General features: G+C 40.1%; 3 protein-coding genes across 3 annotated transcripts; 2 read left to right on the top strand and 1 right to left on the bottom strand.

Moving 5' to 3' along the window:
• Positions 1–3,637: 3,637 nt before the first annotated feature.
• On the top strand, positions 3,638–4,987 carry LOC112194684 (glycine-rich cell wall structural protein-like). Its single transcript, XM_024334904.1, has one exon. The coding sequence runs from the start codon at positions 3,638–3,640 to the stop codon at positions 4,985–4,987; it is 1,350 nt and encodes a 449-aa protein (XP_024190672.1).
• A 15,588-nt stretch (positions 4,988–20,575) lies between these two features.
• Positions 20,576–21,446, bottom strand: LOC112194685 (transcription factor STKL2-like). Its single transcript, XM_024334905.1, has 2 exons — positions 20,972–21,446; positions 20,576–20,886 (listed from the first exon to the last, which is right to left on the bottom strand). The coding sequence occupies exons 1-2, from the start codon at positions 21,444–21,446 to the stop codon at positions 20,576–20,578; spliced, it is 786 nt and encodes a 261-aa protein (XP_024190673.1).
• Positions 21,447–22,248: 802 nt separating this feature from the next.
• Positions 22,249–24,391, top strand: LOC112195221 (ADP-glucose phosphorylase). The gene is made up of 3 exons (XM_024335595.2): positions 22,249–22,794; positions 22,891–23,181; positions 23,723–24,391. Exons 1-3 carry the CDS (start codon positions 22,294–22,296, stop codon positions 23,996–23,998), a joined length of 1,068 nt encoding a protein of 355 aa, XP_024191363.1. The 5' UTR covers positions 22,249–22,293; the 3' UTR covers positions 23,999–24,391.
• Positions 24,392–24,563: the final 172 nt, after the last annotated feature.

Consider the following 24,563-nt stretch of genomic DNA (forward strand, 5'->3'; position numbering starts at 1 on the left):
GCCACCAACATAGCCAGAGGCGTTGCCTCCCTCTCTCTTTTCACGTTGACCTCTTCGGTTTCGTGTTCGCCTATTTTGGCGGTTACCGTTCTTATTAGAGTGAGAATATGGACCAAAACGTCCAGAAATGTCCCTAGATTTAGGGTTTCGTGTTCGCCTATTTTGGCGGTTACCTTCCTTATTAAAGTGAGAATATAGACCAAAACGTCCAGAAATGTCCCTAGATTTAGGGTTTCGCTCTTGGTGCCCTCCCTTAGGGGCGCGACTATAATTGGACTCCGAAATAGACATAGTTTCCACGGGTCTCAAATTATAGTTCTTCACAAGGATGTTGTCGTGCTTTTCAGCGACTTTCATGTCTCCAATTAGCTCATGAAATCTTATGATTCGTCCTGCAGTAACATCAATTTAATAGTTCTTAGCAACTATCAAAGCAGAGACGGGGATGTTAGAGAGAGTCCTCTCAATCAACATCGCATCTGTGATATCTTTTCCATAGAATTCCATTAAGGATTTAATGTGAAGTCCTTCCGAGTTGTAATCAAGAACTGTCTTAAAATCACAGAAGCGGAGATTATGCCATCTCACTTCTAGGTCAGGAAGCAGGGAGTCACGGAAGTTGCCCAAGCGTTCTTCGACTGAGACCCACAGCCTTCTGGGGGCTTCTTCATTCATATACTCGTACTAGAGCAAATCATTCATATGTCGAGTCATTAGGATGATGGCTTTCGCCTTATTTGCCTCCAAGGCTATTCTATTTGCTTCCAAAGCTTGAGCTTACTCACCAGTTAGCACGTCCTGGCTAGGCTCAAGAATCCTATCCAGCATTCCTTGGGCCTTGAGATGCTAGAGGATATTACGTACCCATTTGTGATATATAGAGCCAGTTGTTTCCAATAAAGCAAAGTCCAGTTTGTTCAAGTTACTCATTTTGAAAGAGAACAAGAAAAAGCGTTAGTTTCAGAGTAAAAAGGATACCACGAAAATAATAAAAATTTCTGAGCGTATTCACTCCAAAGAAATTGAGAATTCCTAAGCGTAGTCGCTCCTAAGAAATTAGGAATTTCTTAGTGTAGTCACTCCCAAGAAATTCGATTTCAAGAGGTATTGGATTAGATCGAAACAAAGATATAAGTGGTTGATCATATCTTCTCAACAAACTCTAAGTTTGGAGGTCTCAACAAGCTCCAAGCTTGGAGTTAGCACGAACCCCCACAGTTCGACTTAGGTCTCCCCATGAAAAAGAAAGAGGGGTAGAAGAAGGGAGGTTGCAAGTCCCCGAAGAAAAGAAAAGAATTGAAATCTTACAGAAAAGTACACAAATGCGGGAATTAAAATGAAAAATTACCTTGAAAATGACAAACGAGGGTTGACAGAACTTTTGGCCAGAAGTTGGCCGAAAAATGGTGCTTCTGGCTAGTGGTGGTCGAAATTGGCCTGAACTGCCCTAAATGGCTTTTGTCTGATTTTCTGCTTGTGGTTCAGTCACTTAGGTGGCCGGTTCGGTGACTTTTAGACTGATTCTTGAGGTTCTGCTTCAGGTTCCTGAAACCTGGGATCAATGTGCTGTTGTTGACAAAATTTGGTGGCAATCAGAGGTCAGGAAGGTGGTCAACTGGTGAAGAATCTAATTCTGCTTCCAGGGGCCGGTTCTGTTCTTTTTAGGCCGGTTCTGGGAATTCCGCCACCGGTTCAGGACTCCTGGGATCAAGGTCTTTAAGATGTGCGGCAGAGGTAGAAAGGGTTTCAAGGTTTTGTATTCGGATTTAGGTTTTGACTATTTGTTTCAGGGTTTGTCTATTTGTTTCAAGGTTAGGGCTTCGTGCTGATAACGTGTTTTAAGAAAAAGGGATGCAGAAAACAGCAGAGAGAATTGGGAGAATGAGTTGTTATTTTCATTGATAATAGAGGCATTTTTATATAAAGGATTACAAGCATAGAATCAGAGTTTTACAAGGAAACATAATCGTATAATGATTTGGATATCTACGAAGATATCTTCGAGAATATGTGTAAAACTTATCCTATTACAACTCAGGCAAGTAACTAGAGTTTGGGCCAGACACACAATCTAAGTATCAATAAACAACATTATATTTTTTAATTTTACAATTTTATTTTTTATAATAATATTTTAAAAGACCATTTTTCAAGTGAACCATCTCTAGTAAGGCAGAGCTAAAAATGAACTCTTTTTTTCTTGATAACACAAATTTATACGTTACTAATACATATAAAAAAAAAATTTGAACAAACGGCTAGTTGGCGCAACTATGTTTAATTGATAGCTTGATTTTCTACCATTGGATTGCAATGGTTCATTCATTTGGGCAGTTGATTCCTTTTTTTCAAATGCATGCATTGCGTCAGCAGTCTTCTTAATTATGCATAATTGATGTTGGGTTTTTTGTGGGTCCCCACAAGAGCCCAAAAGCCACCTTTAGAGCTATTTTTAGCTCTCCCCCTCCCTCTTTTGGATCTGGACTACCTTTTCTTGTTGGAGTTCATATTTTTTTTAAAATTTGCTAGAGATCTCATTTTGACCCTCCTATTGAAGATGACCTTACATGATGACTTTTGTTTTTGCATGTAAGCTCTTAATGCAGTTTGATCGATTGATTGCGAAGAGCGAGATAGAGTCTGGATTATAGAGAATGAGAGAGAAACTGAATTCGGATCAGAGAGAGAGAGAGAGAGAGAGAGAGAGTGTGTGTGTGTGTGTGTAAAACTATCTTAGGGTAGTTGATGGCCTGGTAATATTATAATTTTGTATCAGTTTTGGGTTTAATGTCCTTTTGGGAAAATATGTTTTGGATCCTCAACTGGTGGGGAAAATTTTGAGGACTTTTGTCCTTATGGGTCAAGGACCCTTAATAAAAAGCTACTGAAATATCCAATTCTCAAATAATTGGAACATAATGATTTTAACATCCATATATACATTCATTGCAAAACTGGTTTACATAGTCACATAGTCCGCCAATTTCATTGTTACAATGAAAAACTGGTAGACATCAATAGAGTTCGATAGGAAAGGGGAAAAAAAACAAATGAGTTTTTTATCTAGCAACCTTTGCACAATTGCTTGATCTATAATCTTACTAGAATGAATACAATAATGCTCATCACCGTGCAATTGCACGTTTTAAATGAATAGTTTTCATTTCTTCAAGATTGAATTTGTGACATATATAGGTAACGTTATAACCCAGAGACCTTGCTAAAAAAAGCCCTTAAATACTGTTAATGCATTAATTTCATTTTATGAATTGAAGTATTAATCGATCACCAATAGAGTAAAATGGGGCGGAACAAGTTGAGATTTAGGTCAGACGACGGTAGGCAGTAGCAAGTAATCACGGGGTTCAATAGGAATCATTGATGGCAAACAAGACAGGGAATCACGTAGAAGAGCATGTAATGGAGCTGGCAATACTACGTACAGCTTCTACTGCATGTAAAGGCTAAAGTTAGATCTTGCAATTGTCTCCCTCAATATGCATGTCCCAACTTCCAACTATACATATTCATAAAGGAACAGATCGAGATCGAATTTCAGCAAATCCCTTCTATATATATAAAGAGCCATGACCCAGGAAAGAGACTCATCGTCTTACTAGCTAAGATGGGAACAATCATGGCGAGCAAGTGTGTGTCTGTTGTTATGTTGTTTGCTGTTGTGCTGAGCTTCACCCAGTCAGTGCAAGGAAGGAAGTTACTCAAGTTAGAGGAACCTCATCACAAGGATGGTGGTGGTGAACAAGTTGAAAAGCCACTCTGGTTTTATGATAGCAATCCGAGTGGGGCTGGTTCTGTAGGTGGGAAAGGGTATGGTTTTGGCCATTCTTTCAGTTTCGGCAAGGGATCATATGGTTATAGTTATGGTACTTCTGGGAAACCTGGCGTTGGTTTTGGAAAACCTGATTGTATCGGGAAAGGTGGAGGAGCCAGAGGAATTGGTGGAGGTGGTGGAAAGCTACGCAAGAAAAAAGAAAAGGAGCATCATCAACATAAAGGAAGTGGGGGTGGTATTGGAGGCGCTAGAGGGGGAGGCATCAGAAAAGGAGGCGGTGTTGGTGGAAGCATTGGACATGGAGGGAAAGGTAGCAAAGGTGGTATTGGTGAAGGGATAAGGAGAGGAGTTGGGGGCGGTGCTGGCAGAGGCGTAGGGGGCGGTGCTGGCGGTGGGGTAGGGGGCGGTGCTGGCGGAGGCGTTGGGGGCGGTGCTGGCGGAGGAGTTGGGGGCGGTGCTGGCGGAGGCCTTGGGGGCGGTGCTGGCAGAGGCGTAGGGGGCGGTGCTGGCGGTGGGGTAGGGGGCGGTGCTGGCGGAGGCGTTGGGGGCGGTGCTGGCGGAGGAGTTGGGGGCGGTGCTGGCGGAGGCGTAGGGGGCGGTGCTGGCGGTGGGGTAGGGGGCGGTGCTGGTAGAGGCGTTGGGGGCGGTGCTGGCGGAGGCGTTGGGGGCGGTGCTGGCAGAGGCGTTGGGGGCGGTGCTGGCGGAGGCGTTGGGGGCGGTGCTGGCGGAGGCGTTGGGGGCGGTGCTGGCGGAGGCGTTGGGGGCGGTGCTGGGGGAGGCGTTGGGGGTGGTGCTGGCGGAGGCGTAGGGGGCGGTGCTGGTGGAGGCTTTGGCGGCGGTGCTGGTGGAGGTATTGGGGGCGGAGCTGGTGGCGGCTTCGGGGGCGGTGCTGGTGGAGGCTTCGGGGGCAGTGCTGGTGGAGGCTTCGGGGGCGGTGCTGGTGGAGGCTTCGGGGGCGGTGCTGGTGGAGGCTTTGGAGGTGGAGTTGGTGGAGGCGTTGGGGGCGGTGCTGGTGGCGGATTTGGTGGAGGAGGCGATGGTGGAATTGGAAATGGCGGAGGCGCTGGTGGTGGATTTGGAGGAGGGATAGGCGGTGGAGGTAGTGGTGGAGGATTTGGTGGTGGTGGTGGGGGCGGATTTGGTGGTGTAGGAGGAGGATTTGGCGGTGGTTTAGGTGGCGGCGGACATCACTAACTTTAATCCTTGAGATATGCATGCTGCTTAAACATTAAAAAAATATATTAAAAAATGTTTATTTTATACATTACTAATGATTCATGTCTAGAGCGCCAAAGAAACCACACAATTTGATTCCAAATAGCGGTTGTTTCTCTGTATTAAATTATGGCATGGTTTTCTTAGTTATTGACCTAATTGTTCTATCGTTGTTGAAATTTTCAATAAATGTATGTACCTAAATAATGTATTCTAATTTTTAATCCTAATAAAACAAAGAGTCATTTGCTTTCTAAGATCTTGGCTTATATCATGCATCGTCTCAAGTGCGAAAAGAAAGCAAGAGATTACAAGAAAATTGACATGGATTTAGGCAGACTTAACTCTTAATTTCTCAAAAGGGAAGGCCAGGACTCAAATTGGCTACAAAGTTGTGGTCTTTGTAGTCATTGATAAATTTTGTAATTCGATGGGGAAAATGAACAATATCTATAGCATAAATGGCCTTCTCATAAGGCTAAAACCTTTTAGCTATATCAGATGTAGTTGAAACTACTGAGTATGTTGGGTGCTGTAACTGAAACTTGGAAATAAACATCATGTTTAATCCTTATCTTTACTCTGTGTGTATTAGTAATGGCATCGTCAATGCTTACAAAGATGAGCAAAAAGCCAAAGCCACTCAGACTTTAGAAAGCCTTCTCAGCAACCCGAATCAGATATAACAGATTGTGTTGAAGAATCAAAACTCACAGAAGCTCAAAGTAGACTCAACAATGACTGAATGATTCTCATTATTGAATAACAAACAAACTGGCTTAAATAGCCATTACACGTACAGGGAATTCAAAAGCATAACCACATCTCAACAACCCTGAGATTGGGGTAAACCAATTAAGGACTCGGTCTAATTAAAACAAACTCGACTAACTCTCTAACTCTCTTGAAACATAGGAATTTATTTGACTTAACAAAAACCGACCTTGACTAACAAGAACTTCTAACCACTTCAAACATATCTCAACAATCCCTCCCCTAAAGTGAAGCTGCTGAGAGCAGTTCAGTTTACTTCTTTTTTTGCCACGACCCTAAGCATTCCTCGAAGTCTTTCAAATGCTTATAACTTCAGAGGTTTTGTTAATATGTCTGCAAGCTGCTCACTACTCCCACAAAATTCAAGTTTCACAACACCATCCTTTGTAAGATCTCGAATGAAATGAAATCTCACATTGATGTGTTTGCTCCTACCATGAAACACAGGATTCTTGGCTAATTTAATTGTAGAAGTATTGTCACAAAATAAAGTAACACACTTACAATGATCATAGCCAAGACTATTAAGAACTCCCTGCATCCAGACACACTGACAAGCACAAGCTGCAGCAGCAACATACTCCTCTTCCGTAGTCGACAATGTTACAATAGGTTGTTTTTTTGAAGACCAAGATACTGCTCCAGTACTCAACATGAACACAAAATCAGTTGTACTTCAAGAATCATCAACATTGCTAGCATAATCACTATCACATTATCCCACCACATCATCAAGTACTTCTCTTCTATAGTATACACCCATATCAACAGTTCATCTTAGATAACGCAGAACCCTTTTAGCTACTGCTCAATGTGCTTCTTTTGGATGAGCCATAAACCGACTGATGAGACAAACTATATACATAAGATCTGGTCTAGTGGCAGTCAGATACATAAGGCTGCCAATAAGTTGCTTATATCGAGTTCCATCAACCTCAGCCCCACCTCTTTCTTTTGATAATTTTGAACCAGGCACAATTGGATTTCTCACGGGATTATTGTTTGTCATTCCGAATTTGTCGAGCACTTCCCCAGCATATTTACTTTGACGCAAATGTATGCCTCTTTTGCTTTGCCTGACTTCTACTCCCAAAAAATACTTCATCTCTCCCAAATCAGTCATCTCAAATTCACTCATCATGGAGCTTTTAAACTCTTTAATCAAAACTCCATCATTGCCAGTAAAAATAAGATCATCAACATAAAGGCTAACAATCAAAATTTTACCTTCTTTAGTAGCCTTCAAGAACAGTGTGTGTTCATAACTACATTTTTCAAAGCCTACCTTGATGAAGTATCCCTTAATTCTGCTGAATCACGCCCTCGGTGCCTGCTTTAGACCATACAACGCCTCTTTAGCTTGTACACCTTCTCTTCTTCTCCTTTCTTTATGTAGCCAAGGGGCTGATCCACAAACACTGACTCACTCAATTCACTATGCAAAAATGTTCTTTTGACATCAAGTTGAAACACGGTCCTTGAGCAGCCAAAGCGATCATCATTCTTATCGTATCCCACTGAGCCACAGGAGCATAAACTTCATTGTAGTCAATGCCGTGTTCTTGAGCATAACCTTTAGCTACTAGGCGCGCTTTACATTTATCAAGCTCTCCCCTTTCATTGAAATTTGTCTTAAACACCCACTTCACACCAATTTTCTTTGCACCTATAGGTAGAGCCACAAGTTCCCATGTATCATTCTTGACTATAGACTCTATCTCCAGGTCCATTGCTTTCCTCCATTTGGCACTCTTAGCTGCTTCCTCATAGCTAGTAGGATCTGCATTAGAGATGAATAAAGCTAAGTTTTCAAGGTCTTCAGTTAAATGCTCCACATTTTCTTCCTCTGAGAGTCCCTCCCCACTTTCATAATCCACCATCCAAACTGGAGTTCTTCTGATCCTTTCTTCTAGGACTGGTTCTTCTTGTGAGCTTGAAGCAGATCCATCCAATGAGCTTCCAGTGTTTACTACTTCCTCACTGCTACCAGCCACTTCATCTTCTTGTGTCTCATCTGCCTTACTATCATTTTTGACTTCCTCATCATCTCCCCATGTCAACACATCAAGCTTTACTTCTTCTTCATTTCTTCCCCAGTCCCAACTTTTGTTTTCTTCAAATACAACATCTCTACTAGTCACTACTTGTTCCTTAATGGGGTCGAAGAGTCTATAGGCCTTCGACTCTTCACTGACTCCGAGTAACACAGCCTTAAAAATCTTGTCTTCAAGTCTTGTTCTCCTAGCATCCGGAATATGCACATGACAAATACAACCAAAGACCCTAAAGTAATCAACATTAGGTCTCAAGCCACTCCAACACTCTTCAGGAGTCTTCTCCTTCATAGCTACAGTAGGACTTCGATTCAAGATGTGCACGGACCACCTCACTGCCTCTGGCCAAAAAGCCTTGGGCATCTTCTTCTCTGTTAACAAACATCTCACCATGTTCATGATAGTACGGTTCTTTTGCTGTGCTACTCCGTTTTGCTGGGGTGTATAGGCAGTTGTAAGCTGTCTCTTGATGTCCTGACTTGCACAAAACTCATTGAATTCGTTTGAGGTGAATTCACCACCTTTATCTGTTCTAAGACAATGAATATAACACCCTAGCTCCTTTTCAACCATACTCTTGAAAACTTTGAACAAAAGAAATGCTTCACATTTTTCAGTAAGAAAATAGACCCAAATTTTCCTTCTATAATCATCAATAAGACTCATCATGTACCTTTTTCCACCATTTGAAATAGGTGTTATTGGGCCATACACGTCAGCATTACAAGTTGAAGTCTTTCTGAAGCTCTCCACCGACTCTTCCTTTGAATAGCATCACGGTGTTGTTTACCAACCATGTAGCTTGAGCACACCTTGCTAGCAGCTTTGAGTTGAGGCAGTCCATCTACTAGTTTCTTGTATTGCAAGGTTCAAAGATTTTTATAGCTCAGATGACCAAATATTTGGTGCCACAGCTCCATGATGTCTTCAGTTGTGGCATTGAGGCAGGCTGGTTGTTGGGTTGCTATGAGGGCAAGCACCACAAACATGCGATTAGCTGTCATCTTTGTTTCCATGATAAGGCCTCGTCTCTTATGATAAACATTGCAAGCTCCATCTCGGATCAAGATAGCTAAATCCTTCTCCTGTAATTGTCCGATGCTAAATAGATTATTTGTCAGATCAAGGATATAATACACATCGGACACCACTTGCTTCACATCACCAATTTGTAATTTCACACTTCCGTTTCCCATTACAGGCATTCTCATATTATTTCCAAGTTTAACCGAGTGTCTGTAGCTCTCATCTAACTCAGCAAACCATTGCTTATTCCCTGTCATATGATTACTACAACCAGAGTCAAGAAACCACACACCTTCTCTAATTTCATTGTTGTTTTCAACGTAGGCCATTAGAAGCAATTCTTCTTCTTCATCTAGCTCAGCATAGTTGGCTGCTTTCTCCCATTTAGGACACTCGTACTGGAAATGCCCTAATTGATGGCATTTGAAGCACTCGATCATTGCCTTGTTGAAGGCTCTACCTCTGCCTCTTCCTCTTGCTGCACCATTTCTTCTCATAGCTCCTTGTCCTCTTCCTCGGTTTCCAGCTTCATATGTGACTTTAAGTGCTTGCTCATCCCCTCCATCCCTTCGAAACTTTTATTCATGTACTAACAAAGAGCTTCGTAGTTCATCAACTGAGAGTCTATTAATGTCCTTAGACTCTTCTATCGAGCAAACTATATAGTTGAACCTCTCCATGAGCGTTCTCAAGATCTTCTCAACTATCTTTACATTTGGCATGTCTTCTCTGTAATTCCTCATCTCATTGGCCACAGTCATGACCCTTCCAAAGTAGTTAGCTACTGTTTCTCCCAACTTCATCTCCAAAACTTCAAAGTCCCTACGAAGGATCTGAAGTTGTGCTCTCTGAACCCTAGCATTTCCCTGGTATCTGACCTTCATACAGTCCCATATCTACTTGGATGTTTCCTTCTGTTCCAGGGTCTTTAGTATGATCTTGTCAATGGACTGAAGCGGTGGTTTCTCACCTTCATATCCTTTAGCTTCAAATCATCAAGAACTTTTCTCTGACCCGCAGTCACAGCTTCTCCTTCAGCAGGTTCTCTGTAACCTGTCTCTATTATGTTCCAGTACTCCTTGGAACTTAAGAGATTCTCCATGAGCAAGCTCCAATACTCATAATCTCCATCAAACTTGGGGATACTCAACAAATTCTGCCCTTCGTTGGACATCTTTCTCTCTCAAACTCTCTTTCTACACTCACAGTGTTTCTCTCCTTTCAGTTTCAGGCCCCTTTCGAAGATCTGATACCAAATGTTGAAGAATCAAAACTCACAGAAGCTCAAAGTAGACTCAACAATGACCGAATGATTCTCATTATTGAATAACAAACAAACAGGCTTAAATAGCCATTACACGTACAGGGAATTCAAAAGCATAACGACATCTCAACAACCCTGAGATTGTGGTAAACCAACTAAGGACTCGGTCTAATTAAAACAAACTCGACTAACTCTATAACTCTCCTGAAACATAGGAATTTATTTGACTTAACAAAAACAGACATTGACTAACAAGAACTTCTAACCACTTCAAACATATCTCAATAGATTGTTCAATACCTGTCGAGAGAAAGCAACTAGGGAACTTAGCATTACATTGCATGAATATCTCCAGTAACACAAGCAGAAAAAACTACAAAGTAAAGTAGACATGGCCAGCCAAAAGAAACAAAAGCCCCATTTCGGTATTTGAAAGAATAGGGAAAGACAATGTGACAGAACTCACTTTTCCACGTATCTTTTCAAAGCCCTTTCAATTCGATCTTTATTTCGCTGCAAGTACCAAATGCGTAGTATAAAGGCAACATACTAAAGTCATACAAAACAAAGTGAAGCTTTAGAAAAGAAGGAAAAATGAATACTTGGACAAGGAATTGTCCATGTTGAAATTTTTAAACAACTCCAAACGTAATAAGAGCTGCAATATTGTAAGAGGCTAAGAGGGGAAATGGTCAGAGAGAACAAACAACTTTAATCACTACAACCACTGAGAGAATTGACAAGCAATTGCAAAATTCCTTTATAAACAGAACAATTTACACCAGAACCAAGCAATAACCACAAGTGTATTGCTGTAAGATCAGACACGCCCTTCTTATAACTACAAACAAATCAACTATCGAAGACACCGAAATAAAATAAATAAATATCGAATCGAAATAGAATGATCTCTATCAAATAAAAAGATGTCCCTTTCATCATAAAAGAATTCAAAGTGAATAAACATAAGCAAGAGGAGCAGAGAAACGGACCTGCTTGACAGAGATGAGGTCTGTCAACTTTCCTGAGAGCTGAGGAACCTTGGTGATCTTTTTGGTGCCAAGTCTTTAGCACCAGCTAACTACTAGCATGTCTTTGTAATCACAAGAATAAAAGTTATATTGATCAACCCTGACAATAAACAACTTCTTATAATAGCCGGGAATCATACCTGGAAATAAACAGAAGCACCGGCATATGAAATAATAACCACAGATGGTCCACGTTGCAGGACAATCGTGAGTACAACTGTACAAGTGGCACATTATCCCTAATGTTCTGATTCAAATCTACCTTGCTATTAGGATTACAATACTACTCCCAAATGTGATAAACAACATCTTCACATCCAGCACCAACATTTGCCATCGATATGACTACGAGCGCGCAGAAAGAAAAGAATAATATTTCATATGAGTATTCCACTATTCCCCTCTGCTTGAATCTTGGGGCTCCATAATTAATACCCGGCTGGGATGGTCGCATTCATTCTTCTGTTCTTTTTCACTGTACTTGTCCATTGCCATGAACTGCATGTTTTTTCAAGAATCAGTGACTATTGTACCATCATCACCACAGTTTGCAAGACACATAAGAAAACCAAGAAACCAGCCTTATACTAAGCTTCTGATGTTTCATTCAAGCAATGCTGAGTGCTGTCTAGCGGTTAAGTTGGAAAACAAGGTATCAAAATGCTGTCTAACTGTGTAGCAGTTTAATTATTATCTTTAATCTTTGTGTGCATTAGTTATGGCATATCACAGAAAAACCGATGTTATCCAAAAATCTTGGAACTACCTAATGAAGTAAGAAGAATCCTGAGAATAATTAAGTTTAATAATGTCTACTTTTGTGTACAGTAAAAATGACTTGATGATTACCAGGTTTACAAAGATAAGCAAAAGGCAAAGACACTCAACTTTGAAAAGCCTTCTCATCAACCCATCAGATACAACAGATTGTTCAATACCTGTCAACAGAAAGCAGCTACATGGAGATATTAAGCAACACAAGCAGAAGCAACTACAAAATACAGTAGACATGGCAGCCAAAAGAAACTAAGGTCATATTTCTGTATCTAAAAGCTTGGGGGATTAAACCGACTTTTCCACAAATCCTTTCAATGTGCTCTCGCTGCAAGTATGTTAAGGAAACATACTAGTCATAGAAAACTAGGTGAAGCTTTAGAAAAGAAGGGAAATTAAGTGAGGAATTCTCCATGTTGAAATTTATAAACAAGTCCCAACTTAATAAGATTTGCAATACTGTTAAAGTCTAAGAGGGGAAATGGTCACAGAGGACAAGCAACCTTGAGAGAATTGGCACTAGAAGTATCCTAACCAAGCAATAAACACAATAGTAATGCAGTGAGATCAGACACTCACTTCTAATAATTTCAAACAAATCACTGTAATCGAAGGCACCCAAATCAACTGGAATTAGAATGATCTCTATCAATTTTCATCATAATTGAATTCAAAGGGAAAGAGAAGCGGGCTTGCTTGACGGAGATGGGGTGAGGAGCCTCCGCGATGTCTTTGGCTGACTAAACATTAGCCTGTTTAGCCTGTCATTCCAATTTAGTTACCCAATAAAACTTGGTTAATGTTCTTGGCCTGTTTTAGACTTTTGGTGCAGAATTTGGATAATTCTACTTGTTGATGGATTTCAACTTTCAACATCAACATCTTTTCTGATTATCATATTTGGGTGTTGTTCTTAGTAAAAGAAAAGAAAAGAGGAAAAAAAAAGGGTCCTTGACCAAAAGCCCGAAAATGAGCCAAAGTTATCCCACTTACCCCAGCAACAGATTTTTACTCCCACTAACCCAATTTAAATTAAAATGACAATTTTACCCTCACCTTAATTAATAAACTACAGAATGCCACTCTATTTTATCTTTCATCTCTCTCTCTCTCTCTCTCCAGCACGATGCCTATGACGCCGGCCCCCTCCCTCCCCGTCGCTACTGGCTATGCCGCCATCGCCGTGGAGAAAGAAGGAGTTGGTCCTCCCGGAAATCGTCAAAAACGACATCGTCAGCACCTCCCAGAGATCAAACTCGCTCCTCCGCCGCCTTCACCACACCTCGGAAAACGCTGTCTCCGCGGGAGATCATGGCGCCGGGGACGAGTTTATTCTGATCAACGATGGATTTGGCGGCCTTGTTCTTCCTTTGGCTCTGAGGCTCGAGAAGGAGAAGACGGAGGAGATGTTGAGGACGACGAGGATCTCAGCTTCCTCGAACAGCCGACCATGATCTTGATCCGGATCAACCGGTCAGAGAAGTTATTGTCGTTGAAGGCAAAGACGAAATCGGCGTCCGTCGACGTCGTCACCGTATCGGCGAACTCTGACCCAATCATTCTACTATCTGCTATTTCCGATGCTCACAGTGGAGGAGATGCTCATGTTTTCCGACGCACTCTTCACATCCGATCCAGATTCAATTGAGCCACTCTTCACATCCGATTCAGATTCAATTGCATTTCTGGTTTGATTGCTTGTTATAGGGTTTGCACTATCCAATATGAAATGATTATTTTGTTTTTGCATTTTGATGCTTTTGACTGTAAGAATTTGAAATGATTCTGTGTTACAATCCATCAGTAGTCGATGCTTCTGTCTTTCATTTCTTTGTTAGTTCAATTTATTTCGTTTCTGCTTCATTTTGCTCCCACTTGAGGACTTCCTCTGTTTTCAATTTTCTCCTTTTCTCTCATCTGTGGGAGAAAGTGGCTAATGATGTTGAGAATCTGCTCCTCCTGGGTGTATTTCTCTGCTTAGATTAGTTCTCATTTTGGCTATCGAAAGTTCTATTGGGGGGCAATAGACGGCAATTGGGGGGCAATAGACGTTTTGAATTGATGTAATCTCCTTGTTTTTTTCTATAATCAAAGTTTTATTTGTCTAAATTTAGGGAGATTAGTTCCCATTCTGGCAACTGAAAGTCCTATTGGGGGGCAATAGGCTTCTATTGGGGGGCAATACATGGTTGATAGTCGTCTATTGGGGGCAATACATGGCTGATAGTCGTCTATTGGAGGGTAATAGACGTCTATTAGGGGGCAATAGACGTCTATTAGGGGGCAATAGACGTCTATTGGGGGGCAATAGAGGTTTATTGCCCATCTACTAGGGGGCAATAGATGTCTATTGGGGGCAAAAAAACTTTCCGGTGAGATTTTCAGCAAATTCCGGTGGGCGGCAGTAGGCGACCGGTGACCAGATTCCGGCGAAAGTTGACCGGATTCCGGCGGCCGGTGACCGGATTCCAGCGGCCGGTGACGGGCTCCGGCGAAGTCTCCCATGGTTTCTCTCTCTTCTATTTTCTCTCTCTCTCTCTCTAAGTAACAAGGGGGTGAGGGTAAAATGGTATTAAAAAAAAATTAAAAACAAAAAAAAAAGTATTAGGGAAGACTCCCTTAGAGTGTATTGGGTAAGAGAGAATTAAAAAAACTTAATGGGGTAAGTGGGAAAAAAATCCCTAGAAATGGGGTAAATGGACAAAATCCCTAAAAAAAAAGGCCTTTGAAAGGCTAGTCCATCTGTTAATAAATGACAACATAATTGTAAAAAATGATAATTGGTATATTGATGATAATTACAATTCAGAATATTACAAGATATATAGGAAAACAATCTACCTTCTATGATATGGAATAATCTAGATCCTAAGTATTATCACAAAAATAAATTACAATGATTGACAAAATGTGAAGGGAAACAATTAGCATTTACACTTAAATCTTTCCATATCATAAGAGATTCTCAACACTCCCCCTCAAGTTGGAGAGTGAATATCATGAAGTCCGAACTTGGAAACTAAAGATTCAAAACTATCTCTTCCCAATGCCTTTGTGAAAATGTCTGCGATTTGTAGAGAAGAAGGAACGTATCTAGTAGAAATCAATCTGGCTTGTAGCTTCTCTTGAACCACATGACAATCAATCTTTATATGTTTTGTTCTTTCATGAAAAACCGGGTTGGCGGCAATATGTAATGCAACTTGGTTGTCACAATACAAAGAAGCAAGTTTATCTTGAATAATCTGGAAATCTTGTAAAATGTACCTCAACCAAGTTAATTCTCGAGAAGTCATAGCCATAGCACGGTACTCGGCTTCTGCTGATGAACACGCCACATTACTTTGTTTCTTAGATTTCCATGAAATCAATGAATTACCAAGGAAAACAGAATATGCAGTTGTTGACTTTCTTGTTGTTGGACAACTTGCCCAATTGAAGTCACAATAAGCTTTTAAAGCCAAATCATTTTCTGATGGAAAGAAAATGGCTCTACCCAGATTTCCCTTAATAAAATGCAATACTCTCATGACAGCTTCCATATAAGGTTTCCTTGGCTAATTCATGAATTGGCTAAGAATCCGAACAGAATACACAATATCCGATCTTGTCACAGTGAGATAAATGAGTTTCCCAATCTGACAGAACCCGACCCAAATTTCACCCCGAAAGCCGGATACGAGCCTGTGGGGCCCACTTTAAGTGAAATCCTATCGAAAAATTGGCAGAACCTCCCCTAAAATGGGCTACCCAAAATTCACAAAACCTGGACATGATCAACTCTAATCTCACACTCACAGACACAATCCAAGATTTACATTCCAAGTGTATAAGTTACATCCAGAAAGTACGAATTCATCACAACTTCAAAACGATAACAACTTCTCAAGTAATAACATTCTCCAAATTAAAAAGGGTTATCAGAGAAATACTACATAACTAAGCCGATATCATATAAAGTAAGTTAAGTATTAACCTACAGTCAAAACAGAAGCGCTGATTCCTTTGCCTCGAGTTCCTGGACGCGATTTAGGCCAATCTGAAACCCTGGGCATTTGAAACCGAAGGGCGCAGGGGAAAACATTTAAAATCCGTTACAGTGAGTGGACAAAACTGAAACAAGTTATGAACAATTAATTGAATGCTTCCCCATTTTCTAGTTATTAAAATCCGACATGTAGCAAGATTTATAAAACAATTCCAACTCATTCCTTTTTGAAATATCCTTTTTCAGAAAACTCGCTCGATGACTAGAGAGGATTGCTGTCTAGTCGTCTCCTGCCATCTAGAGGGGACTGCCGCCCAGATGACGCATCGAAGGGGACTGCCGACGGAATTTAGGAGGCGGTGGTTAGAGAGGACTGCTGACTAACCACAGGTAGTTAGAGGGGACTGCCGACTAACTAACTCATGTCATCTGGAGGGGACTGCCGACCGGGATATAGTCTGGAGGGGACTGCCGACCAGACTATTACCTAGAGGGGACTGCCGACTAGGTAATGTACGCATGCACCGGAAATAGCCTCCTTGCCAATTCATTGCTTTCCACGAAAATCACATTTACTCAAATAATAATCCATTATAAATTTAATACTGTGCTGCATGCAATATTTAAAGAAAATAAAAGTCTACTCACAAGTGAGTCTCACAGCTAATCCTGCTGTCTGCCCATGTCCTCCTCGCTCGAGCACTCAGTACGTCCAGCAACAACAACAAAAACCAAGCAGAAGGGGTCGGAAATTCTATCCCAAAATCAAGATTTCGTCAGTTACTGTTCACACTCTCAAACACCTTCAATTCTTCCTCCACCGATCATGAGAAGTTGCAAGAGGTTAGGGATGAAGGTTAGCTTCGACCCAGCAACAAAAACCCCAAAGAAATCGGGCAGGAAACCAGAGATCAAAGCAATCTCCGATTTTCCCCTTTCCTGGAAATTTCCTCTTCTATTTTTCCACAAATCAAAGCTACCGAAATGTTACCTTAGATGCAAGAGGAGAAAAAGAGGATCCTCAAATGGCTGGTGATGAGGTCGGCGGCGGTGATTTCACAGAAAATGGGTTCCGGGTCAGAAGAGAAGAGAAAGAGGAGGGGGGGCTGGAGTCGGGTTCTCCCGATTTCACTCTCTCTCTCTCTCTCTCACCTTTTTACCCACTTTCCACTTAAAATATCAACCATGAATAGTAACTTTCCCTTTTGGTCACAACTTTCCCGATATAATTCCAATTTAAACAAACTAGGTGTCCACAAACTCAATTTTTCGTATACTACAACATTCTCAAAGAATTTTCTTAACTCAACGGACAAAGAAAAAGTCAACTCCTCGGTCAATAACGGTAAAGATGTAACTAGTAAAAATTTTAAGGTACGTGGCATTACACAATCAATCTCTGATAACGTGTGGGATCTTTAAGAATTTCCTCATTTGTAGGTGTAAGCTTTAAATTTTGTTCCGTAGGAAAATGACATGGACGTGATCATGTAAGACCTGCTGCATCAAATAGAATATCTAATGCATATTTTCGTTGAGAAACGAAAATTCCTTTCTTAGACCGTGAGACTTCAATGCCCAAGAAATATTTAAGATTGCCAAGATCCTTTCTGCGAAATTCCTTATGAAGAAATGCCTTTAATAATTCAATGGCTTTGGGATCATTTCCAGTGAGCACAATATCGTCAATATAAATGAGCACAGCAGTGAAAGAATTACCAACCACACGTGTAAATAATGAATAATCAAACTTGGATTGCCTGTAACCAGCCTTTTGAATAGCATTGGAAAATTTGGAGAACCAATTTTGGGAAGCTTGTTTGAGACCATACAATGACTTATTTAGTCGACATACCAAATTCTCCCCCTGTCAACTGAATCCAGGTGGAGGAAGCATATAAACCTCTTCATGAAGGTCACCATGAAGGAACGTATTTTGTACATCCATTTGATGAAGACTCCAATTTTGGGAGGCAGCAATAGCGAGGAGACACCTAAATGTGGTGAGCTTGGCAGTGGGTGAGAAAGTCTCACAATAATCCACTCCTTCAACTTGGGTGTAACCCTTGTAACGAGGCGGGCCTTGTAACGTTCAATGGTGCCATCTGAATTATACTTGATCTTGTACACCCATTTGCAACCAATGGGTTCCTTGCCTGGAGGAAGAGGAGTAAGGCTCCAGGTGTTGTTAGCCTCCAAAGCTTGAATTTCAGATGTCATTGCTTCTTGCCATTGAGGATTTTTTATGGCCTCTGCAAAACTATTAGGTTCCACATTCTGAGTAATATTGGCAATAGAAGAACGGTGAGATGAAGAAAAATGGTGATAGGAAATGTAATTAGAAAGTGGATAACGCGTACCTTTATTAGGAAATGGCCACAAAGACGATGAATCCTCCTGGGTAGGCAACACAACATGAGAACAAACATAATCTTTTAGTTTGACATTTGATTTTCTAACGCGTTCTGAGCGGCAAAGTGCAGGGACAATATCCTCATTGGGTACTGGAGGAGAAGAAGGAGGTGAAGATGGTGATGAAGGTGAAGAGTTGTCAAGTGGAGGGGATGAATGATGTGAAGATGGTGATGGAGGTGTCTGATCATTGGGATGAGTCTCATGGTCAGACAAGACATCTAGAGATAAAGAATTGTCAACTTGAGGAAGGGTGTGTTCAATGGGAGAAACCCTAGATGCAGACAAGGGTTCTTGAGTGATATCATTTTCTGGAATCACATTAGGAAGCACTACATCATGAGGCTGCAGAGAAAGATTAGGAGAATCTTGCTTATAAGGAAATATATCCTCATGAAAAACAACATCCCTGCTAGTGAAAAACTTTTTCATAGTTAGATCATGAAGTTTATATGCCTTTTGACCGAAAGGATATCCAACAAATATGCATTTATGAGCATGAGGATCAAATTTGTGTTTGGGGTGAACATTAGTGGCATATGCAAGACAACCAAAAACACGAATATGAGAATATTGGGGAACACGTTGAAATATTTTTTCAAATGGAGATTTACCAGACAAAAGTGGTGGAGGCAGACGGTTGATAAGATAAATTGTTGTGAGAACACATTCCGCCCAAAACTTTAATGGAAGATTAGCTTGAAAAAGTAAAGCACGGGCAATCGTGATTATATGGCGATGTTTTCGTTCCACAACTCCATTTTGTTGGGGTGTGTAAACGCAAGAGTGATGATGAATGATGTCATTAGCTTGAAAAAATGAACGCATGGATAAAAATTCACTTCCATTATCAGAACGAAAGTGTTGTACCTTTTGATTGAATTGTGTTTCAGTAAAGGTAAGAAAAGATTTCAGAAGATTTTGAGTTTCAGATTTGGCATGCATAATATACAACCAGGTACATCTGCTAAAGTCATCCACAATTGTCAAGAAATACCTTGCATCGGAATGAGATGCAATTTTGTGAGGACCCCAAATATCACAATGAATGAGAGCAAATGGTTTTGTTGTGGAAATAGTACTCAAATTGAATGAGAGACATGTTTGCTTGGCTAATGGACAAACATCACATACTTTATCTGCACTACAAGAAACACCTGGAATTGTTTTGGCTAACAATTGCAAGCGATTTGGAGAAGGATGACCAAGACGTCAATGCCACAAGGTGGAAGAAATGACTGCATGATTGGCAGAAGAAATATGTGAAGGTTTAGTGGCTAAATTTGGAGTGAGGTAATAGAGATCGTTATGCTCCCTACCCAAGCCGATTATCTTCTTCGTAACCAAGTCCTGCAAAAGACATATGTCAGGAAAAAAGGTGATGAAACATTTAAGAGATTTTGTAAGCTTGCTTACTGAGATAAGATTAACCTTAAAACTTGGAGCACAAAGCACGTCATTTAGATGAAAATTAGAATTAAAAGAAAAATCCCCAATTGAATGAATGGGAGCATGTTCACCATTAGGTAATTTCACAGGAGGGAACGAAGGTGTAGGAACAAGATTTGATAAAGAATTAGGAATGGATGTAATATGGTCTATTGCCCCGCTATCTATGATCCAATGATTAAGAAAAGAAGAGGAATGTGGCAAACCTGTACCATTTGCTTGAGATGGAAAAACACCCTTACTCTTTACCAGTACTATAATTTGTCTGCATTGTTCAATGGTAAGATTGGGAGCAATTGCTTGAAGTTTAAGGATGGTAGAATGAGCAACAACCATGATAAACAGAAGGAGAAGTTAAAAGCTTCTCAAAGAAATTCCAACACTAGTTTAGAATATTTTGAAATTTAGGTTCAAGAGCGTTTTGCTCTGATACCATGTAAAAAATGATAATTGGTATATTGATGATAATTACAATTCAGAATATTACAAGATATATAGGAAAACAATCTACCTTCTATGGTATGGAATAATATAGATCCTAAGTATTATCAAAAAAATAAATTACAACGATTGATAAAATGTGAAGGGAAACAATTAGCATTTACACTTAAATCTTTCCATATCATGAGAGATTCTCAACAATAATCAGCTGATTACTTTTGCAAACTATCAAAAAAAAAAACCTCTTTTCAAAAAAATTAAAATAACCAACTTAAAACCAAAAAAAAAAAAGAGTAAACGACAAAAAAAAATCACTCAAAGAAAGACATAACTAGTTTTGCAAATGGGTGCGATCTAGCATTTATTGTAGCCATCGAGTTTATATTGTTGCAACTCTAGTGCAAACTCGGCTATGGCCAACTTTTGTCGAGCTTCATTATATGCGACTTTCCTCCACTTGTCCAGCAATTCCAAGCGTTCTTTTCCTTCTGCTTCATTAATCTTAAGTGACCGGCGCAATAAATATTCATCAAACGCCTTAATAATAACATCATCATTTACATGCACCATGTCCTCCGTATCACTAGTGGTTTTCGATTTATCATCACCAACAGCATCAGCATTAATCGATTTTTTCTCGTGTTCACCTCTTGTAAGATCAACTTCTGCATATAAATGTAGTATTACGTAATCATTATTTTTAATTAATAGTATGAGAATTAAAAGTAGTACGAGTAGCAGTAATATTACCCCAAATTTTCTTTGATAAGTTGTGTAACCTCTTCTCATGGGGACTTGCAAATTTGCCGGCCTTCCACTTTTGACACTTCTCCTTCAATCGCCTGACTTTATCCTTTATTTGCGTTTTTGACTTATTGGGGAGTGACTTGGTGATTTCAATATTGAAATTTCCTGATTTATGTGAAATTAAACCTTCTAAAAGGGTAATCTCCTCCTCCTCCTCCCATACTCGCACTCGCACGGAAGACTTCATCTTCTGGTTTGCTTTGGTACTGCTAGACTGGAATTTTCTTTCAGAACAATCAGCACTTTCCGATTCAGTATCGGATTCACACTGGTACTCCATGTCGGAGCCCACCAAGGATGGAGAATTGTTGTCTTGCTCATCTTCCTTCGTATCAATATCGTCGTCATCACTATCTGAGTGACAAAACTGTAATGCAGTTGGCGGAGAGGAATAACGATATTGTTGTGAGGTTGCCATATATAATTGATATTGGCTAGAGAAGCAAGCAAACAAGACAAGGTTTGTTTTCTCTCCTCATATGAGATTCGTTATATACACTTATACAGTAGAAGATTTGTGAAAGATATTTATTACTTTTGATTTAGTGCTGATCTCGGTCATAACCTCTAATAAAGGATAAAAGATTAGCTGAAATCCCTTTCTATATTTGTTGGATGACTTTTTTAATGAATTTGGCCACATATACATAGGCAATACAGATTCTCAATTATATGTAATCTGAAACTCCCTTTAATTTATTGATTTGATTTTGGGGGAGAGATTAGTGGAGGAAAAGAAATCAATTTCTTAGAAAAGTTCATGGGAAAGGAAAATAAATTTCTCACTAGCTTTCATTTCCACGGTTTGGAAACATTGGGAAAGCAACGGGAAAATATATGTTTATTTCCATTCTAATATTTGGTTTGTGTAAGGAAATGAAACTAAATTATACTAATATTCCATTTATATCCTCATATGTTAAAACACAAATCATAAACTTTCTAAATAAAATTATCAATAACAATTTTCAACAGGATTACTTATGTAATTAATATTCCATTTATTTTTATTATGTAATTAATGCTTATTTAATGTTGGAAAAATGAATCATTTAGATGATCAGTGGATTACTTTCTCCCATATGGAAAATTGTTAATTTCCTTATATACACCAAATGTATATAGAAAAAGAATATATTTTATGTCTCAAACCCTCGTAAACCAAACGATACCTAAATTCGTAATTGACAAAAGAAGAGGAAGATATCGAAAAAGAGGAGTAGATGGAGGGGCATTAGGGGTTTAATATTAGTAATGAGGAGTAGATGGAGAAAGGAAAAATGGGAGGCAGGCCCCCAGAAATAAGGAAGGACTGGGTGACAAACCGGTGGGTGATATTCTCACCGGCCAGAGCCAAGCGACCTTCGGACTTCAAATCCAAATCACCGGCGACGCCAACCCAACAACAACAATATCAACAGTCTTGTCCCTTTTGTCTCGGCAACGAGCACGACTGCGCTCCCGAAATCTTCCGGGTTCCGCCCGACGACCCCAAATGGAAACTCCGAGTGATCCAGAACATGTACCCGGCGCTGAGCCGTGCTGCGGATGTCCCCGTCATCACTGTCCCTGTCCCTGCCCAGGAGGAATCCTCCTCCTTGGGTCAGGTCATGACTGGGTTCGGGTTCCACGACGTGGTGATTGAGACCCCGCTTCACTCTCTTCACCTCTCCGATCTTTCCCCAACTCAGATCGCCCATGTTCTTCTGGCCTATACCACCAGGATCCACCACTTGATCGCTAATCATTCCATCAAATACGTCCAGGTTTCAATCTTTATTATTTATTTATTACTACTAGTATTCACATCTAGTTAGTGATTTTACTAGATTTCATAATGTTATGTTGGTCTCTGTTTCAAGGTGTTCAAAAACCATGGTGCTTCAGCTGGGGCATCAATGAGTCACTCTCACAGTCAGATGATGGCTCTGCCTATTGTTCCTCCTGCTGTTGCTGCTCGACTTGACTCTATGAAGGACTATTTTAATCGGACTGGCAAATGTAGTGTCTGTGAATTCAACTCGAACGATCTTTTGATCCATGCATCACCCCATTTTATTTCAATTGTACCTTATGCTGCTACATTTCCCTTCGAGATATGGATCATTCCTCTCACTCACTCTCCTCATTTCCATGAACTTGATGCTGACAAGGTAATTCTTCTTTGATTTTTCATTTTCTTTTTTATTTATCACCTGCCATCTGCACAATTCGGCTCAATGCTTATGTAATTTCAAATATTAAGAGACATTGGTTTTCTTTCCAGTCAGAAATGAAGCACGAGTATGAGTTGATAACTATTGTTTGTTTTCCTGGTCCGTTCTTGATGATCACTTATTATACAATTGTAAATTGCAATGTGAATAACTTCTCAGGTTGGTTTCTTTTTGCACCAATTGTCCTAACTAGAAGATGCCTTCTGTATTATGGTATAATAGGGTTTTTATGAAGCTTGAATTTATACGCATAAGGAGGACTGTATCTTTGAAAAAAGAAAACTGAGAGCTAATGGCATTAATGGGGCCTTGGCCCAAATTCTAAACAATGAGCATACAACTTTAAATTGACTTGGCTTAGATCTTTGACATGCATCTGAAACCATATTAACTATCAACTTTACTCAAAAGTTTTCAGCTGATCTGATGATTTATTTACTTGGACTGCTTTCTTATTACTTACTGTGCAACTTTGCAGGCAGTTGACCTTGGGGGGATCCTGAAACTCATGCTTCGGAAGATGGCTTTACAGTTGAATAATCCACCATTTAATTTCGTGATTCAGACTTCTCCTCTTCAGGACGGTGCTTCAGAGTTACCTCACTCCCATTGGTTCTTGCAAATAATACCCCAGTTAAGTGTTGCAGCTGGTTTTGAAATTGGAACTGGCTGCTACATAAATCCAGTCTTCCCAGAGGATGCAGCAAAAGTTTTGAGGGAAGTAAATGTTTTACCTTTGGAAGGAGATGATTAAAATAATACGGTAGCATAGTAAGTACGTCTTAAAAAATTAAAAAGTAGAAATAAAAATTGTGAAAATATTCCTACTTTGTGCGTGAAACACCATTATCTCACCACTCCACATACATGAGTACCTGTTGTGTCCATTGATGTGGATGGATGTAATCTCTATATCTATTTCATTTTTTCATCTCAACTCCTTCCATCACTTGCTTTCATCTTGCCTATCTTTTGCATCTGCTTTACCCCACCATCTGTTTACATCCCTTCGGCTGCGAATCTATAACAAAGTTATTAAGCATGTGTTGAAACCATAGTGTGGTTCAAAGAGCTCTACTCATCTCCAATTTTTAAGGAGAAGATTAGAAGTTTTATTACAAATAAAATTTGGGAGCTGTTAGCCTTTACATTTCCATTTGTTCTTTAGGTGTGTGCCAAATTTTCACATTTCAGTCATTATTTGTTAGCTTAGTAGAGTTTGAGTTGTTGATGAGGAAGAGAGGTTTTTGTCATTTTGTTTTCCCCTGAAATTGGTGTGCGGAAAGAATCATTGCGATGAAAGTAGGTTTATAGGGATG

Source organism: Rosa chinensis, chromosome 3, assembly GCF_002994745.2.
Source record: "Rosa chinensis cultivar Old Blush chromosome 3, RchiOBHm-V2, whole genome shotgun sequence".
Taxonomy (NCBI): domain Eukaryota; kingdom Viridiplantae; phylum Streptophyta; class Magnoliopsida; order Rosales; family Rosaceae; genus Rosa; species Rosa chinensis.

What these genes read in the sequence shown, in the direction of transcription:
- LOC112194684 (XM_024334904.1), top strand. Translation starts at nt 3,638, where the DNA reads ATGGCGAGCAAGTGTGTGTCTGTTGTTATGTTGTTTGCTGTTGTGCTG.
- LOC112194685 (XM_024334905.1), bottom strand. Translation starts at nt 21,446, where the DNA reads ATGGCAACCTCACAACAATATCGTTATTCCTCTCCGCCAACTGCATTA. An exon ending in CTTATCAAAGAAAATTTGGG is followed by an intron (nt 20,887 to 20,971) that starts GTAATATTACTG and finishes ATTTATATGCAG; the next exon opens with AAGTTGATCTTACAAGAGGT.
- LOC112195221 (XM_024335595.2), top strand. Translation starts at nt 22,294, where the DNA reads ATGGAGAAAGGAAAAATGGGAGGCAGGCCCCCAGAAATAAGGAAGGAC. An exon ending in ATTCCATCAAATACGTCCAG is followed by an intron (nt 22,795 to 22,890) that starts GTTTCAATCTTT and finishes CTCTGTTTCAAG; the next exon opens with GTGTTCAAAAACCATGGTGC. An exon ending in ATGAACTTGATGCTGACAAG is followed by an intron (nt 23,182 to 23,722) that starts GTAATTCTTCTT and finishes GCAACTTTGCAG; the next exon opens with GCAGTTGACCTTGGGGGGAT.